Consider the following 19,098-nt stretch of genomic DNA (forward strand, 5'->3'; position numbering starts at 1 on the left):
ACCAACATCACCAGCTCTTGTCACTGTAAGCACAAGAGGTACAGACACATACTTACTTCCAGTTAGAACACTTGGCTTTATTTCATCTGAGCATAGCTCTTGTACTCCCTTCCCCAACAGACAAAAGATATACTTTTATACTCTATTTTTAAGACAGTGAATTTTTTTAGTATTCAGGAAAATTAACATGGACTGACTAAATCAGGTAAGCTCCAGCGCAAGTAACCAATATGCTCTATCACAAGCTGAAAACAACATGTGTGAGTGCATACTTATATAATGTATAAATGTGTTGTCTCTTTTGCAAAACTATGGCAGGGAACCTATGCTTTGCAACTTCAATCCTCAACTAAACCTTTGCACATCATCTTCTCCCTTACCTTGGAACCACTGTCCCAACTTTCATCAATGTTTCTTAACAGCCAGGCCCCAAGCTCTTCCAAGAGCAAGGGGGAAGGGGGAAGAAGGGACGGACATTCTTCAGATAGTTAATACATAGAGAATTAGCTGTGCTCTCACTGCATGACCCCTCTCTCTCTCTCTGCTACACAAGTGTGCAGATTAATAAAATAGTAAAGATAAGAGTAATAACACTGAAGAGAATAAAAGCTCAAATGAAATGAGTCACAGAGAAGAACCATCTTTAATAAGAAAGACAAGCTTCAGCTAGAGAAAATAAAAACAATAATTAAGAGTATCAGGCAAAGATTTGAAATGTGTCCAGTAATTCTGGATGACCAACTTGAAAGCCCTTAAAGGGGCTGGAGTTTCCTACACGGTGCACTTTCCTACACTAAGCACTTTCTCAAGAAGGATGGAATCTTTCTTTTTTTTAAAATACATAAAAGTAAAGAAGGAAAGAAAATGAAGACACGAAAGAGGAGTGAATTAGGAGATGGAAGAGAACAATTTACCATGCCTTCTATATTTGGTTCTATTGGATGCCAAAAAATTTCTGTTTTCCAACCTGATTCTGTACAGACCTCTCTTCGGAATTGTGTAAAGACTTTTGGCCTGATTTTCATACCAGGCTTCCTTTTTTGCAGGGTCAGTTTTGTACCCACGTCCACAGGTCATTCATAAATTTCCCTTGCAATTCACGGCAGCAGTAATATACAGTGGGAGAAAGAGACACCATGTGTACATAAACACAGCCCAGTTTCAAAAAGCCAGCCCTTTGAGTGCGAACTCCAATTTAATCAATCATTTAGAACAGGCTATCTTTATAACTCATTATGTTGCTAGAAAGCCCAGAAGAAGTGCAGCATTTTTAAAACTAATAATATTTTTGTGCAAATTATAGTTTGTTGTATGATGGCAGTAACATCTCTTGCTTTCTAGTATATGCAGAACATATGGCTTTTGGGATTAAGCAAAGACAAGGCACATAAATGGCTTAATCTCTGCAGCGATTTATTGTTTTGTGCAATATAAAATAATAAAAGTTATCCCTTAACTAACCATTGGACATATAATCCACAAAAAAATTCCAAAATGTTCTCTTTAGTAAATGGAGCTTTTAGGAGACAAAATATCCACTTAGCAAGGGCTGAAATTTATTGTCTTTAGTTGCTCACTTTTTGCTTTTTCCACTTTCCTCTCCTACATACACACTGCTCAGTAATGAGTCTATATCAAAACAGTGACACATTCACTATCAGACTCCACGCTGTCTTACTTCGCAAAAGGCATATGGTTCCCAGTATGATTTTCATTCCTCATATTGGTACCTATCTGGTCACCAAAACGCCCTTTCAGTCGATTGGATACTGAAGGGTTGGGTCTGTTCTCCCATGCTGGAGCTGTAACTTTTGCATTCCAGGGTTTGTACGGAACGACATCTATTTTTTTCTCTTTGCAGTTGTTAGCATTTATAGGGGATTTGCATTTTTCAGCAAACCCCTTCTTAGCCACCTCTTCCCCAATATCCACTTTTCCATACTCTGCCTGGGCAACAACGGTACCATCCTGGTATGTGGCTTTGTGTCGCATTTTTATTTCTTTTTCAAAAATTAAACTGCATAAGAACTTTCTCCCCTGTAAAATAAATGTACAGAAGTTATAAAACTGCTCATAGTGAATAGTTTCTCTTTGCTTAACTGAACTAACTTTCCATCAGCAAACAGATCTGTTGAAGACTTCAGTGGAGCCTAGAGGAGTTAGACTTTCAATGGAAGTTGGGCACCAAACTACATTAGGCCACTTTGAAAATCCCAGGCCAAATATTTAACAGCATTATAAAAAGGTTAACCATTCAGTAATACAGGAAAAGATATTATAAATAATAATGTGATTTGTGCCATTCCTCTAACCCCTTCCCCCTGCCATTTTAGCTGTCAACATTTTATCCACATTGGTCAGAGTCACTTAAATGAAATGGCTAAAGCTGAACCACAGCACTAAATATCTCCCATTTAAATAAGTCCTTACTACTACAGAGCAAATTATATAAAAATGCATGATCAGCTACATATCCACCACTGGAAATGGAATGCAAATGTAATTACATTGCTACATATAAAAATCTACATTGTGAATATCAAAATTGAAATGTCAAGACTGAAAAATCAAGCATTCAAAAGTTAGGAAATGTCAATCAAACCAGAAATGATAGTTTGATTGCTAGTGTCAGACACTGGCAGCTTTGAAGGCTGAGACGAATGGGATGTGGTACAGCCCTTCAAAAAAGTGGCTGAAAACAAGCTGAAAACAACTTAACAGAGAAAAAACTACCCTTAACTCAGCCATTTCTTTGAATAAGCTGTTTTTGCTGATTTTTTTTGGGAGGGGGGTGAACAAATTCAGCCTGAGGCAGAGAGCAGATATGGAAAAATTTAGCCCTAACAGTTAAAGTTTGGCACAATTATAAGTAACTGGAAACAGTGGGTTACAATGGAATTTTTTAGGCAGCCTTTACTAGAGGCATTGTTACTACCTCCAACTATAAGATTAACAACAATCTCCAGATTCTCCTCTAAGCCACCAGTTGAATGTATAAGTGCCAAAGACGAAGCAAATTCACGCTCACTGATGGCAAGAGGGCAGGTATTTTCTAGTTCCATCCATCAACCCAGCATTCTTTCCTCTGAATTTAATTTATTTAAATATTTTCTGTGGCACTCATCATCATCATCCTTGAGCAACTCACAATCATCAATGGATTCATGATCCACTCCAACAGGGAATACTTCCCTGTTGATTTAGGGAAGTATTATTTTCTGTTAAAGATGGACACTGAAACAGAGAGAGAGAGAGCCATATCACTTAGTCAAGGTCAGAGAGTTTGTGACAGAGCCAGGAACAGAACCTAGAGCTCCCAAGACCATCCTTCATCTACTACTGGCTATCTAGATAGCATCTTCACTGATTTTTTTTAAGATGCCCATTTTGGCTTTTAAAGTTCATTAACAGTGAGAGATGTGACTATCTTACAGATATCCCCCATGAGTCTCAGCTTGATGGGTAAAGACATTCTCCCCATTCATCTTTTATGGATTCCTAAGCATGAAAATTTGTAGATAGTTGGCTTTATGTGTTACACAGTTCATCATCCATGCATTTAGAAGTCTATCACTTACCTGGTCAAATTGATTTAAATCTTGGTCAGGAGGAATCTGTAGTCCCCAGAGTCTATACTTTTTAGCAATGCTGGGAAACTGCAAGTTCTTTGGAATCTCAACTATTTCTGATCGATTTAGAATCTCAGAATTTCCATAATCAATGTATAATACTTGACACTGTGGCAATAATATAAAACATAAATAAGCATAGCTAATATGTAATACATATTACATACTAAGTAATATGTATTAAAGTATACAGTACTTAGAGGACTATGTATCACTTGTGATGCTAGTGTGTGAGTCCTAAAGGGAGTTCTACATCTGATCAAGGGCAACATACAGAAAAGATAGCTACGCCCTTACAGAAGCAAAGCTACTAGGTAGGAGAAGTCATAGCTCAAACTATCCCATCAAAACTGAAAATTAAAATAAAATCTTAATTTACAAATATAAAATTTGTTGTCCTAAGTTACTGTGCCATTTTTATGGTCAGCATAATGTGTTTTCAAGGTCAAAGCTCTTCCATTTTCTGTTTAAAAATCCTGAACATTTATTCGCAAAAAAAAAAAGGAGTACTTGTGGCACCTTAGAGACAGACTAACACGGCTGTTACTCTGAAACCTGAACATTTATTATCCTCATCTCTTCCAGTGTAAATCTATTCTCTATCCAGAATAATCATTGTTCATAGCACCCCTTACCTTAAGCTGTGAACAATGATGTCATTTAGAGGAAGCAACTGTCACCTCTCCTCAAGTATAAAACTATCAATTTCAGTGCAACAAGCTCCCAATTGACAGGTGTCAAAAGACCTTGACAAACAACTAAGAAATAGCTTACAGTTTCAATATATGAAGAAAAAATGGTATCAAATATTAAAAAAACAACACAGTAAGATAGAGATACAAAAGGCAATAAGCGTGCCTGAAATTACAACGGGCTTATCAAAGGAAATCTTTGGCAGTTTTATTCTAATATCTTGCATAAACAGCTAAATATTTACTAAGTAAGTATACGATTTAAAAAAATTCTGAACAATCTTTATAAATATCCATTCGTTGTTTCATGAGTCCACTTCAGCCCATTCAAGTCTCACAGTGCAGGCTACAGTTTTTGTGGTATTTCCAAGAAGGAGATATATTTGATGATTAAAAGCAGGTCTGAAAGCAGGACATTTCAAAGGTTAAGCAAGTTCCATGGTGTTTTTACAATTTGCTTATGTTAATTCAACAGCTCATGTACCAATGTTTTTTAAATGAAAAAACACATTCAGTCTTACTTTTCTTCTAATAATTAAAGTGCTGGCTTGCTAGCAGCTTGAGTTTTTGGGAAGGAAGTATATGTATTGGTATATGTATTCATATTACATTTGGAGTCTGGGATGCAGGAAGGGGGGGGTCTGAATTTGGGGGGGCTCTGGGCTGGGGGTGCAGGCTCTGGGGTGGGGTCAAGAATGAGGGTTTGGGGTGCGGGAAAGGGTTCCGGGTTTGGGGGGGGGGATTCAGTGCTGGAGCAGGGGATAGGGGCACAGGGTTACCTCCGGCGGCTCCCGGTCAGCAGCGCAGCCTGGGTGCAGAGGCAGGCTTTCCGCCTATCCTGGCACCGTGAACTGCATTGTGCCCTGGAAGTGGCCAGCAGCAGGTCCGGCTTCTAGGCAGAGGCACGCAAGCCTCGGGGTGGGAGCAGCACACGGAGCCCCGTGGCCCCCTGCCTAGAAGCCAGACCCGCTGCTGGCTGCTTCCAGGATGCAGCGCGGTGTCGGAACAGGTAGGCACTAGCCTGTCTTAGCTGGGCAGCACCGCCAACAGGACTCTTTAACATCCCAGTCAGCGGTACTGACCAGAGCGACCCAGTGCCTTACATGCCGCAACCCAGTACTGGGTCGCGACCCAAACTTTGAAAAACACTGAGTTAGGGAAAAAATCCCAAATGTAGCACCTCACTCTAAATTTAAACTTTATTTTTAAGAACAAAACAGCTTTTCACTGATAATTTTTCCAGTTTTAAATCTGGCTATGAAATGACATAGGAAAAGTTGTGAAATCAGACTGTCTTTGAGTGCAGAGGTGAAATTAAAGGAAGCTCCCAAATCATGTGGACATCACCATTTCAAGTGAGGGTAATAAATCTCTTGTGTTTGGACATCAAAATTACCAAACAACCCTAGCCTGGGAGCTTTAAAAAAAAAAAAAAAAGGGGGGGGGGGGCAGGGGGAGGCGGCACCTGAAAGCCATCAGTTTCAGCTCTAATATTATTTCAGTGAATGTTATCAGCCAGATCCCAACTCCCATTTTCTCTTCTTAGAAGTTCTGAAGTGAAATGGTGCTGCTTGATAACCCTGGCAAGTGTGCATGTATGACTTCAAAAGGTATACACAAACTGTACCAACCTTCCCATCAACTTAAAGCTTCCAAAAGGACTTATCACTTTAACACATGGGTGGGCAAACTTTTTGGCCTGAGGGCCACATCTGGGTATGGAAACTGTATGGCGGGCCATGAATGCTCACGAAATTGGGAGTTGGAGTGCGGGGGTGGTGAGGGCACCGGCTGAAGGTGTGGGCTCTTGGGTACGGCCAGAAATGAGGAATTCAGGGTGTGGAAGGGGGCTCTGGGCTGGGGCAGGGGTTTGGGTGCTCTGGGGTGGGGCTGGGGATGAGGGGTTTGGGGTGCAGGAGGGTGCTCCATGCTGGGATTGAGGGGTTCGGCGGGCGGGAAGCGCATCAAGTCCGGGCCAGGGGGGTGAGGGCTCCGGCTGGGGGTGCGGGCTCTGGGGTAGGGCTGGGAGGTTTGGGGTACAGGAGGGTGCTCCAGGCTGAGACTGAGGGGTTCAGAGGGCAGAAGGGGGATCAGTGCTGGCGCATGAGGTTCGGGCATGGGAGGGGGTCAGGGGTGCAGGCTCCAGGCACTGTTTACCTCAAGCAGCTCCTGGAAGCAGTGGCATGTCCCCCCTCCGGCTCCTACGTGGAGGTACAGCCAGGCGACTTTGCATGCTGCCCCATCTACAGTCGCCACCACTGCAGCTCCCATTGGCCATAGTTCCCAGCCAATGGGAGCTGCAGAGCTGGCGCTTGGAGTGGCGGCAGTGTGCGGAGCCCTCTGGCTGCCCCTACATGTAGGAGGTGGAGGTGGGACATGCTGCGGCTTCCAGGAGCTGCGCAGAGCAGGGCAAGCCCCTGATCCTGCTCCCCGGCGGGAACTCGAGGGCCAGATTAAAAGGTCTGACAGGCCGGATGCGGCCCACGGGCCGTAGTTTGCCCACCCCTGTTTTAACGTATGCCCCAGGCAAGTAACCACAGATTTAGATTTTTTTTAGGCAACGATACGCCTCAGAAGTATATCATTTTTTGTTTCCATATATTTGCTTTTAAAAGTGATTCAGCAGTAAAGAACAATAATATCCTTAAGTGTATTTCCTGCCTTTTCATCACTGATCACTTGCTGTACTTTGCATCTATACCAGCATTTATCTTCAGAAAAACATCCACCGTAGATCTGTAGATCAGAAGAGAAAGTGGCATTCTATAAGCATAAGTGCACCTCAAAATTATATACCACAGTCCATTACAACACTTATTTTTCAAAAGTTTGTAATCTGGATATTTGCACAATATTGAAACAAAGTGGCAGTTCACCTAACTCAGTATCCTGTCTCCTATGTTAGCATACGCTGCATGCTTCAAAATATATAATCCTCAATAGATCTTGTTACACAATACGATACTTTGAAGAAACGTTTTATCATGCTGCAAAACATGTTATGTATTGGATTCATGGAGCTTTTGCTATGTGCCATGCTACACAGTTTTACAGACAATACTAAATAAATAATAAATAAAAATAATAATAGACATGAAGAAGGTAAATGCCAACCACAATATCGTAGAGATTTCTGGATTTTATTTTTTTAATGAAATCAAAAAGGTGATCATAAGAATAATCTAATTTACCTGCACAACCATATGCAGTTCAGGAGATGAGGTAGTCTACTATGAAGCAAGTTATAGGTAAACTTAAGTAGCATAAGTGTGGGCATGCGTACTTTTTTCATGTACGTATATAAAGATATACGTACACACACACCCCCTAGAAAATTTTCACTATTACTCTATTTTGCATTTTTCCCCCCCCTGAGTATCTGGGGTTTATCTTTTAGTTGACAGAATAAAAGTTATATTACAAAAAATAATAAAAAAAAAAATCTAAGAAATCAGTTGTGTAGAATAAAGATTTTTACATATGTGTAAAAAAACTATAAATTCACACACTCCACACGTACACCCCCCCTTTACCTTAGTAAAATCAGGATTGCCAAAAACTGAGTTGGCCTGAGGACAAACTTCAGCCAGTGCATGACTTAATTTCAAGATGTCATTATTTCTACTGATGTTCTAAGAAGTAGGAGGGGAGAGTAAAAAGTGTTAGCTATCATTTGAAAGCCTTTAAACATCTGTTTCAAAAGCCAATAAATAAGTCAAAACATCTACTAATCCTGACACCACTGCACTGCCCTGACAAGTTTCACCTTCTAAATCTTGAACTGTATATACAAGCTTGTTTGCAATTTATTTCCAACACTGGAAAGCGACTTTCAGGGGTTAGGGAACATACTATGGTGAGATGTCACTCTAGCAGAAAATTGGTCTGAAAAAAATATTTACTTTAACAGCTTAACTTTTTTTTAGACATTTTGTGAAAATGACAGTCATAAGACCTTGCAAAAATCTGATTTTAAAACTCATATAATGTAAGCATTCATGTATTTTTGGGACGAAGTATGTAGCACTCCTCTTCCAACGTCATGGGAAAAGGTCACAACTTTTTTAGATCTTGTTTTCCTAGTTGTAGGAATAACTGTTTGGTTTGACTGATGTGAACAAGTCCTTTTAATTGTATTTTGGTCTATCAAGTTGTAAAAACCTGTATCAACTACAGATGATGAGACATCTATTTTATTTTAAGTTCAAAGTGTAGAAAATAAAGAGTGTGGAGAGGGAGAGAAAAAATTAGTGTAATAAAAATGACTTTTGCTTATTCACTAAAAGAATAGTAGGGTACAGAACACTAGAAAAATTCTTGGATTAAGTTCAGAATGAATAAATTCAAATTCTAAAGAAGGAAATTATTACTAGTGATAGCTCTAATGATCTCCTTAGAAGAAAACAGTCAATGCATAAATTTATAAGTAGTTTAAATAAACTCATGTATCATAATGAGTCTGTGAGTACACATACAGTTAAGCCAATACTTGAAAAGACTTCCAAGTAATTAAGAATACTGTAATTAAAAAGGACACCATCAACATGATATCTAGTGAATTTAAAAAAAAAAAAGTTAAAAGCAGTTTCAGGTAGCACATCTGCCACTGAGTCCCCCTACCAGTTTTGGGTTTTACAATCATTTACTCTATTTTAAGTGTTGCTTTTCCTGCCACTGTGTGCCCACATGAAGAATTAGGGATATTGGCCATATACAGGAAAGTGAAACTAACTATAAACAAAGTCCTGTCAAATTCACAAAGTAAAAACAAGACAATCTGAATATTTTTCCTAATTTTTCAGTTATCTTAAGTGTTACTTGTAACACCACACACCTGACAAAACACATGTATCACCTACATCCCCAAAAGATAGCATGTCCATTGTTTAAAGTTATGTACCTGGGGATGGGCAACACAGACCAAGTTCTCATTAAAAGCCACAAAAAGTTACAGAAACCTCCAACCTGGTGTGCTGTTTCCCATTCTAACTTGAGAATCACAATAGATTTTTCCATTATTTTTGTTTTGTCAGAATGTTAAAGTTAGTCATGTTAAAAGTTTAAAGGCCCCAAGATCAACTTTCCATACTATTCCTGATCCAACACTGATAGTTCTAACATTCAAGCTTTTATGTAGGACCTACTGTACACTGAATAGAGTAAGTCCATGCAAAATCCAAGTTGGCTGATGGTCAGTAGTTTTCTAATCCAATTCAGAAGGCAATATGTGACTCCTGTTTATGTCAGTATTAAGCAACTGAACAGCTGGATGGAATATTTTAACCACATTGTTGGATGTTCAACTTTGGAGCCTAAGGAGTTTGTTTTTTACCCCAAGTCCCATTCATATATCCATCAGGCATTTCAAATTTTGTGTAAGTACATCCCTGCCATTTTTGTGTGAAACTAGAACAAACAAACACCTTATTGGAATATCTTATTCAAGAAGGTTTTTTTACATCACCTGCGCCCAAAATGTCACAGCGTCTTCAACATGACAACCAACCACATCTCCAACTGGGAGGGAAAAAAAAATATTTTAAATCAATTCTGAATTTCAGTGTTAACAAAGAAACAATCTATTTTCCTTCAGTACCTTTATTGTATCCTGTGTCTTCATCCATTACGACAAATCCTGAAACAATACAAAACATCTAGAGTTTAACCTAATAGTAGAAATTAAGGAACAAATAACCACTTTACTAGTAAAATCAATCTGGAATTCACGGAGACATGCATGGAGCCACACAATGACATTTTCCAGTCTCTTTTCAGACTTTAAATGCAATTTAATTACACTGTAGATCTGGAAATAGAATCTGTCCGCTAAATAGTGCGATCAGAACCAACAATGGAAGGAGAGGACATTTTTCCTAAAGACATCAAAACTAATAGCGGCGCCATTCTCCTCTCCTCCCCCAATATATATGAGAGAGCAGAGGGCTTTGTTCTAAGAACTGTATTTAATAACCTGGAGGATTTTTCCCTGATTAGAATTGTATGAATATGGTTTAGGATCGCCTAATAGCATCTAAATGTTACCATCAAATCTACAACTGTGTGTAAAGAGGGCATATTTTAAGCATGGCCCTATGGAAACAACAACTTTGTACTGTACTTCTGATCTAGATGGCAAAATGGCAGCTTCCCCAGAGAAAATCCTGCTTTACCTAAACTGTTGCTAGTATAGGTACAACTGTAGCGTGGAAAAAGTCTAATGGTCGTCAAGAAATCCCATCAATAAAGAATTGTCTGTTCATCTTAATAGTCCTAAACCACTGACTCAACTGCCAACTTCCAGAAAATACATTCAAGTGTCTGATCATTAATCTGCATTTCAACTTTTTCCAGTTGGGCCTTCATCTGACTATGGCAGCTCCACCAGTACAAGCTCCAAGCTGACCTAGCATGGTTTACAGCAATGCAGTTTACCGTGATTTGCAACCAACTGGTTTTTACATGGAAAGGACCCCTGCAGCCTGGTTTTTAAGTGCTGAACCCCAGGCTGCTGTGAGCATTTAGTGGGAGTGGATCCTGGAGACCCGTGGCCTCTTGCCAGGGGCCTGGCTCCCAGAACTCATGCAAGAGGAGTTGCAAAAAGCCGTCCCCGCTGCTGCCCTTCACACCAACCCCAGTGCCGCAGGCCAACGGGAAGAAGCATGCCCTGGTCTTACACCACCCGTGACCCAGCACATATTGCACCCGATCCCCGGCGACAGCGGCCAGGATTAACCCCAGGAGCGCTGCACCGGTCCCGACACCGAGGAGCCAGCCCGTGGCTGCAGGTATCGGATGCGGGGACGGGGGAAGGTTACCCGCAGCGCGCGCTGCCCGTGCTGCGAGCCCCCCGCGCACGTGCAGCTTCAGCCTCCAGAGGCAGCCGGGCCGGGAGACTCACACACACCCGCCTACCCCGCGACCGAGGGAGGGAGCGCGCCCCTTCCCGCCCTGCGCATACGCACACGCACGGGAACCCGCCCACGCCACGCTGGTGCCCGCTCTCACGAGACGCGTCAAGCGGCGCGCGCGCCGGGGGCGAGATGCTGAGAGGCCTCGTGGCGCTGCGAGGCGGGAAGGTCGCTGCCGTCAGCGGCTCCGCGCCTCTGGCTCCGCCGCGGGCCTCTGGCCTCAGCGGGGGCTGCGCTAGCAGGGGCGAGGGGCAGAGACCAGGGGGCGGCTTCGCGCCCCTGTCACCACGGGGATTTAGTTCAGAAACAGAGCAAATATTTGGATTTTTTAAAAAATCGTCTTCCCCGCCCACACCAGCAACGGGCTTCGCACCACCCCTAGCACGAGGCCGTGCCTGGTGGTATCCCCCGCCCGACACTGCTGCCCCGCATGGCCCCGGCTTCGCCAGCGCATGGCAGCCTCCCTTACAAGTCTCTCCCCTGCAGTGTCACTTCCCAGCACCCGCTCCCCCGCCCACCCTTCGGCAGGCGCCTGGGTCTCTCTTCTGAGCCCTTCCCTGGCGTGTCCCTTACAGAAGATGCTCCTTCCAGTTTGAAAGTCTTTGCTTTCATGTGGTGTTACATCCGTGCTTAATGTAGGGTAGCCAACCCTCTGGCATTGTCCTGGCGTCTCCAGGAACTAAAGTGTGCATAATTAAATCTTCAGTCAAAGATTATGTGGTGAGGAGACCTCCAGGAATACCTCCAACCAAAATTGGCAACCCGAATACTTAACCCTGGGTGTGACACGGAAGGCACTGTGGCAGACACACTGCCTTACGCTCATGATCACGAGAGGTCAAATGTAACTGCCATGTTTATGTTGTGGATGTTTTTGTGAAAAATACAGCAGTTTTTTTACTTGACCAGAAGAACAACTCCTACTAGTAGACAGAAATGTTACCTCCTCTTCAGGGAGACAACAGGCTTTTTCTTTTCTCTATGTTTGTACAGCACCCAGCACAAGAGAGCACTACCATAACATAAATATTAACTGAAACTACCCTGTTAAAAGTTCCCATACAAGTATGTTCTCATACAATTAATCTTTTCTTTTAAAAGAAAAATATTAAGACTCACACCTCAGAAACTCATCACTATCTTAACATGTCTCATCCTGATTGCATTCAGGAAAAGAACCCCTGGATAATACTGTAAAAGAAGAGCATGGAAACCTCTAATCATGTAAAAACTCACACATGACTAGACAACAGGACCCAGTACAGGCTGATGATTTGGTTTCCATTTTTGGAATATGAATAAAATAACTTAATGGAAGCAGTCAGACTCCTAGATAAATATTTCTTGTACACTCTTGTCCAGATAACATATGAATGTGTGTTGCTCTGATCTCTGATTTCTCTTCTACTAGCTGTGAAATAATTATTTCATATACTTAGTTGATTTATAATTGTGTTGCTTTGTTATCGCCTATCATTTTTTAAAATAATTAACATTAAAAAAAGGATGGACAGGTGCTAGTAAGTCTGAAACCAGTTAGGGCAGAATATGGAAGGCTCTGTGGTTCCTGAATTCTGAAGATGGCTTTTTTTCTTTTTAAGTTCTGGCTATATGCAAGAAGCGGACATGCCTCCAGAATAGGTTGTCCTGTTCCACAGCCAGTGTCTGCATACAGCTATCCAGCACATGTGCTTTGGCAGGCTATGGATATTTTTTAGTGGAAAAGACCCCATTGTTAGCATGGCTGTACTGATTTGTTTAAAAATGGGTCCCTCAGTCACACTTTAGCTATATACATACATGATACGGTCTTTGAAATTAGACAACTGGAATTCAGTCTTGTATTAAACAATGTCCTAGCAATGATGTAAAATTTAGAACTCTAATTCTATCCTACCAAACAATCTCTTCCAAGCAACCAGAGTTATTTTTCAGATGAGACATTCCAGAAACCCTAAACACACATAGACCCCAATTCCCCAGACAATTACACATGCACAACTTGCCTTTAAAAATGGACAGTGTAAATTAAAAAAAAACAGTTATGACTAGGTATCTCTACTTGAGGTGAGATTGCATAATTACTCATCCTACATTTTTAAAAAATCCCTGAGATAAAAGCTTTAGGAGTGGGAATAGTTACATATATTGGTTAAAAGTCATCAAAGCAGTGGTGGTTTTACCCTATTTATAGCATAATAAAGGCAAAAGGTTTTATTTTATTAGAAATAAAACTATTTGAAAAGCATTCTTCAGGGCTGATTAAGGGTTGTGAAATGTATTGAATAGCACCACTTCCAGGATAGCAAGACACCTCTCCCACTCCAGATTCCTTTGAATTAGCCACAAACTTTTAATAAGTCCAGGTGAATAACAGAGGAATTCACAATAGTACACTGATGAGTACATTAAAGTGCCTATAAAGAACTAATGTAGCTGGTCTGACAACTTCAGAGTGTGCTGGGTGAGTTCCAACGAGACTAAGGGCATGTCTACCCAACAAATTTAAGTCAATTTAAGTTATGTTGATGTAAAGCCACCACTATAATTAAACCACTGGTGCATGTCCACACTATGCTCCTTGTGTCGGTGAACAACATCCACATTAGCAGCACTTAAGAACATAAGAACAGCCATACTGGCTCAGACCAAAGGTCCATCTTGCCCAGTATCCTGTCTTCCAACAGTGGCCAATACCAGGTGCCCCAGAGGGAATTAACGGAACAGGTAATCATCAAGTGATCCATCCCCTGTCGTCCATTACCAAACAGACGCTAGGGACATCATCCCTGTCCATCCTGGATATTAGCCATTGATGGACCTATCCTTCATTAACTTATCTAGTTATTTTTTGAACCCTTTTATAGTCTTGGCCTTCACAACATCCTCTGGCAAGGAGTTCCACAGGTTAACTATGCGTTGTGTGAAAAAATATTTCCTTTTGTTTGTTTTTAACCTGCTGCTTATTAATTTCATTGGTGACCCCTCATTCTTGTGTTATGAGAAGGAGTAAATAACACTTGCTTATTTACTTTCTCCACACCGGTTATGACTTTATAGACCTCTATCATATCCCCCCTTAGTCATCTCTTTTCCAAGCTGAAAAGTCTTATTAATCTATCCTCATATGGAAGCTGTTCCATACCCCTAATAATTTTTGTTGCCCTTTTCTGAACCTTTTCCAAGTCCAATATATCATTTTGAGATGGGGTGACCACATCTGCATGCAGTAATCAAGATGTGGGCGTACCATGGATATATATAGAGGCAATATGATATTTTCTGTTTTATTTTCTCTCTCTTTCTTAATGATTCCCAACATTCTGTTCACTTTTTTGACTGTCCCTACACATTGAGTGGATGTTTTCAGAGAACTAGCCACAATGACTCCAAGACTTTCTTGAGTGGTAACAGCTAATTTAGACCCCATCATTTTATATGTATAGTTGGGATTATGTTTCCTAATGTGCTTTACTTTGCATTTATCAACTTTGAATTTCATCTGCCATTTTGCTGCCCAGTCACCCAGTTTTGTGAGATCCTTTTATAGCTATCCACAGTCTGCTAGGGACTTAACTATCTTCAGTAGTTTTGTATCCTCTGCAAATTTTGCCACCTCACTGTTTACCCCTTTTTTCAGATCATTTATGAAAATGTTAAATAGGACTGGGCCCAGTATTGACTCCTGGGGGACACCACTATTTCCCTCTCTCCATTCTGAAAACTGACTGTTTATTCCTACCCTTTGTTCCCTATCTTTTAACCAGTTACCAATCCATGAGAGGACCTTCCCTCTTATCCCATGACAGCTTGCTTTGCTTAAGAGCCTTTGGTGAGGGACCTTGTCAAAGGCTTTCTGAAAATCTAAGTATACAATATCAACACGAGCTGCTGCCAGAGGGGGTGCGGATCGCTTTTGGGAGCCGCCTGAGGTAAGCACTGCACCCCTCACCCTCTCCTGCACCTCAACCCCTTACTCCAGCCCAGACACTGCACCCAAACTCCCTCCCTGAGCCTGCCCCCCTGCACCGCCTCCTGTACCCCAACTCCCTGCCCCAGCCCAGAGCCCACACCCAACGTAACTTGTGTCAATCAAAGTTTGTGGTATAGACAGGGCCTTACAAAGAACTCTTCTTCAGGTCTGTGAAAGGTACTCAGAATGTCAAAGCTAGATACAAAGTGGAACAGATTCTTTAGCATAAGTAGTTAACACATATTGTAAAAAGAAAAGGAGTACTTGTGGCACCTTAGAGACTAACCAATTTATTTGAGCATAAGCTTTCGTGAGCTACAGCTCACTTCATCGGATGCATACTGTGGAAACACATTGTAAGAGACCATTCAAGGTGAAGTGGCCAGTTAACGCCTCTGCAGCCATAGGACAAAAAGGGGTGTGTTGGGGGAGTTAGTGGGTTACAGAGTGTTGTAATAAGCCATAAATCCAGTGTTTTTATTAAATCCATGATTTTTAGTGTCTAGCAGAGTTATGAATTTAAGCTTCCAGACTCATCTTTTGAAGGTACACTCCCCATTTTTTTATTCTTTGACTGCAAGGATGTTAACAAAACACTTTGAATGGTCTCTTACAGTATGCATCATAGGGGCCAACTTCTCCTGGTGCTGATGGGTGCTCCAGCCTCGAGCACCCACAGAGTTGGCGCCTATGCTATGCATTAATTAACTTGCTGAACAGTCTATTCCACTTTGTATTTAACTCTGACACTGAGTACCTTTCCCAGACCTGAAGAGCTCTCTGTAAGGTCAAAAGCTTGTCTCTTTTACCACCAGAAGTTGATTCAATACAATATTACCTCACCTCCTTGTGTCTCTAATATCCTGGGACCCACACAGCTACAACATTGCAAACAAAGGATAAGAAAGACATTTTAAAATGACAGGTTTCAGAGTAACAGCCGTGTTAGTCTGTATTCGCAAAAAGAAAAGGAGTACTTGTGGCACCTTAGAAACTAACCAATTTATTTGAGCATAAGGTTTCGTGAGCTACAGCTCACTTCATCGGATGCATCCATTGCATCTGATGAAGTGAGCTGTAGCTCACGAAAGCTTATGCTCAAATAAATTGGTTAGTCTCTAAGGTGCCACAAGTACTCCTTTACATTTTAAAATGGCAATGAAAAACCCACTTAGGCCTTGTCTACACTGCCACTTTACAGCGCTGAAACTTTCTTGCTCAGGGATGTGAAAAACCAACCCCCTGAGTGATGCAAGTTTCAGCACTGTAAAGTGGCAGTGTAGACAGTACACCAGCACTGGGAGCTGTGCACCCAGGACTAGTAGCTACTCCCCTCATCGGGGTGTTTTTTTTACAGTGCTGGGAGAGCTCTCGCCCAGCGCTGTTGCCATGACTACACAACCACATTAAAGTGCTGCCGCGGCGCGCTTTAATATTGGTAGTGAAGACATACCCTTAGTTTACAATACCCACTTTGAAGATTAAATTTAGTGTCTTTCCCTATTTTTCCTTTTTTAATTACAAATTGTTTCCTTCCCCCAATTTCTAGTGAGCCTAAAATGAACATAGGTTTCAGAGTGGTAGTTGTGTTAGTCTGTATCAGCAAAAACAACGAGGAGTGCTTGTGGCACCTTAGAGACTAACACATTTATTTGGGCATATTTGGGAGTTGGGAGTATATATATATATATTGCTTACTGTATTCTTCATTCCATGCATCTGATGAAGTGGGTTTTAGCCCACGAAAGCGTATGCCCAAATAAATGTTAGTCTCTAAGATGCCACAAAGACTCCTCATTGTTTTCAAAATGAACATGTAACTTCATGTTTACTTCAAAGTTTCTGCATTAGCATAGCATATGTTGTAGTGCTTGTTCATGAGATAACACTGTGCTGGAATCAACAGGGGGAGCTTAAATTCATCTCCAGAAGTGCCACATAAAAGTTAGCTATTTTTATTTTAAAAATTCTCAGCAGCAGAGATTTTTAATATATATTTATATTTAACATTAAATGGATATGGGCTATCCTATTATGCATTTTAATGAATTTAATAAGTGTGTTAGCTAAATAGATTGACATACTTAATATGTCATAGCTCTGCATGGCATTGTACAGAGAAATAAATACACATCTCCTGCCTCAAGGAGCTCACAATCTAAACTGGGTAAGGTATGATACAGAAAAACCTATTTAGCCAGCGGGAGGTTTTCCAGAAAACAAGATTCAATAGTTGCTGGTTTTCATGCAGTATATATTTTGTCCCTTCTTTCTTAATTTATATTTGATTAGTTTGGCAGGAGTATGATGGTCATTTTGGGGAGGCTGTAGGACATAAAGGATCAAGGAGGATAATAGTGGTGTAGAGGAAGGTTGGGAAAAATCACAGAGGAGAGTTTCAGAGTAGTAGCTGTGTTAGTCTGTATCCGCAAAAAGAAAAGGAGTACTTGTGGCACCTCAGAGACTAACAAATTTATCTGAGCATAAGCTTTTGTGAGCTACAGCTCACTTCATCAGATGCATGCAGTGGAAAATACAGTGGGGAGATTTTATCTGTAATAGAGTGACCAGATAGCTTGAAGTGAGGCCAGTCCTTGTTTACAGACAGCCCCCCAACCTGAAGCAAATACTCACCAGCAACTACACACCACACAACAAAACCACTAACCCAGGAACCTATCCTTGCAACAAAGCCCATTGCCAGCTGTGTCCACATATCTATTCAGGGGATACTATCATAGGGCCTAATCACATCAGCCACACTATCAGAGGCTTGTTCACCTGCACATCTACCAATGTGATATATGCCATCATGTGCCAGCAATGCCCCTCTGCCATGTACATTGGCCAAACCGGACAGTATCTAGGTAAAAGAATAAATAGACACAAATCAGACGTCAAGAATTATAACATTCAAAAACCAGTCGGAGAACACTTCAACCTCTCTGGTCACTCGATTACAGACCAGAAGTCGCAATTCTTGAACAAAAAAACTTCAAAAACAGACTCCAGAGAGAGACTGCTGAATTGGAATTAATTTGCAAACTGAACACCATTACATTAGGCTTGAATAAAGACTGGGAGTGGATGTGTCATTACACAAAGTAAAACTATTTCCCCATGTTTATTCCCCCCCCACACACACACACTGTTCCTCACATGTTCCTGTCAACTGCTGGAAATGGCCCACCTTGATTATCACTACAAAAGGTTTTTTTTTAATAGCTCACCTTACCTGATCACTCTTGTTACAGTGTGTATGGTAACATCCATTGTTTCATGTTCTCTGTATATAAAATCTCCCCACTGTATTTTCCACTGCATGCATCCAATGAAGTGAGCTGTAGCTCACGAAAGCTTATGCTCAAATAAATTTGTTAGTCTCTAAGGTGCCACAAGTACTCCTGCTCTTTTTACAGAGGTGAGTGTATTAGAAGGATACAAAACAGGCATGAAGGGAAGCAGAATTAGCTGAATGCAGAGCCTGAGGTGAGAGAAGAATATATGTTGGCAGGGACAGAGCTTGCAGAAGCTTGAGGGTGAGAAAAAACAATTTGAATTTGATGTGGAAGATGTGAAGCCAGTGAAGGGAGCAGTGTCTGTGTCTTTTAAGAAAATATTAAAACTACAACCCCAATGAGTAGAAAGTTAGGAACAAGAATAACTCTAAGTCCACATATAAAGAAGCAAGTATGTAATGGAAGTCTGATGATATGATGTGGTGTATAATGTATATTTTACTTGCTGTCCTAAGGCTCTGATTCAGCAAAGCACTTAAGCGTGTGTTTGCTGGATCAAAGCCTAAATGAAAAATTCTAGAAGTCTCTAAAAACCATAATTTTCTACTACATATGACTCATGCAGCAATATTTGAGAGCTTAGATAGTATGTCAAGC

General features: G+C 41.1%; 1 protein-coding gene across 1 annotated transcript in view; it reads right to left on the reverse strand.

Moving 5' to 3' along the window:
* Nucleotides 1-19,098, reverse strand: part of STK31 (serine/threonine kinase 31) — a 94,966-nt gene that overhangs the window by 67,962 nt on the left and 7,906 nt on the right. The window contains exons 2-7 of the mRNA XM_073333714.1: nt 9,918-9,956; nt 9,786-9,838; nt 7,855-7,953; nt 6,983-7,057; nt 3,579-3,737; nt 1,679-2,037 (exon numbers count right to left, since the gene is read on the reverse strand). Coding sequence (XP_073189815.1) covers nt 1,679-2,037; nt 3,579-3,737; nt 6,983-7,057; nt 7,855-7,953; nt 9,786-9,838; nt 9,918-9,945 — 773 coding nt within the window. The 5' untranslated portion in view covers nt 9,946-9,956. The remainder of the gene's footprint in view (nt 1-1,678; nt 2,038-3,578; nt 3,738-6,982; nt 7,058-7,854; nt 7,954-9,785; nt 9,839-9,917; nt 9,957-19,098) is intronic.

Source organism: Lepidochelys kempii, chromosome 2, assembly GCF_965140285.1.
Source record: "Lepidochelys kempii isolate rLepKem1 chromosome 2, rLepKem1.hap1, whole genome shotgun sequence".
In the NCBI taxonomy this organism is placed as follows: domain Eukaryota; kingdom Metazoa; phylum Chordata; order Testudines; family Cheloniidae; genus Lepidochelys; species Lepidochelys kempii.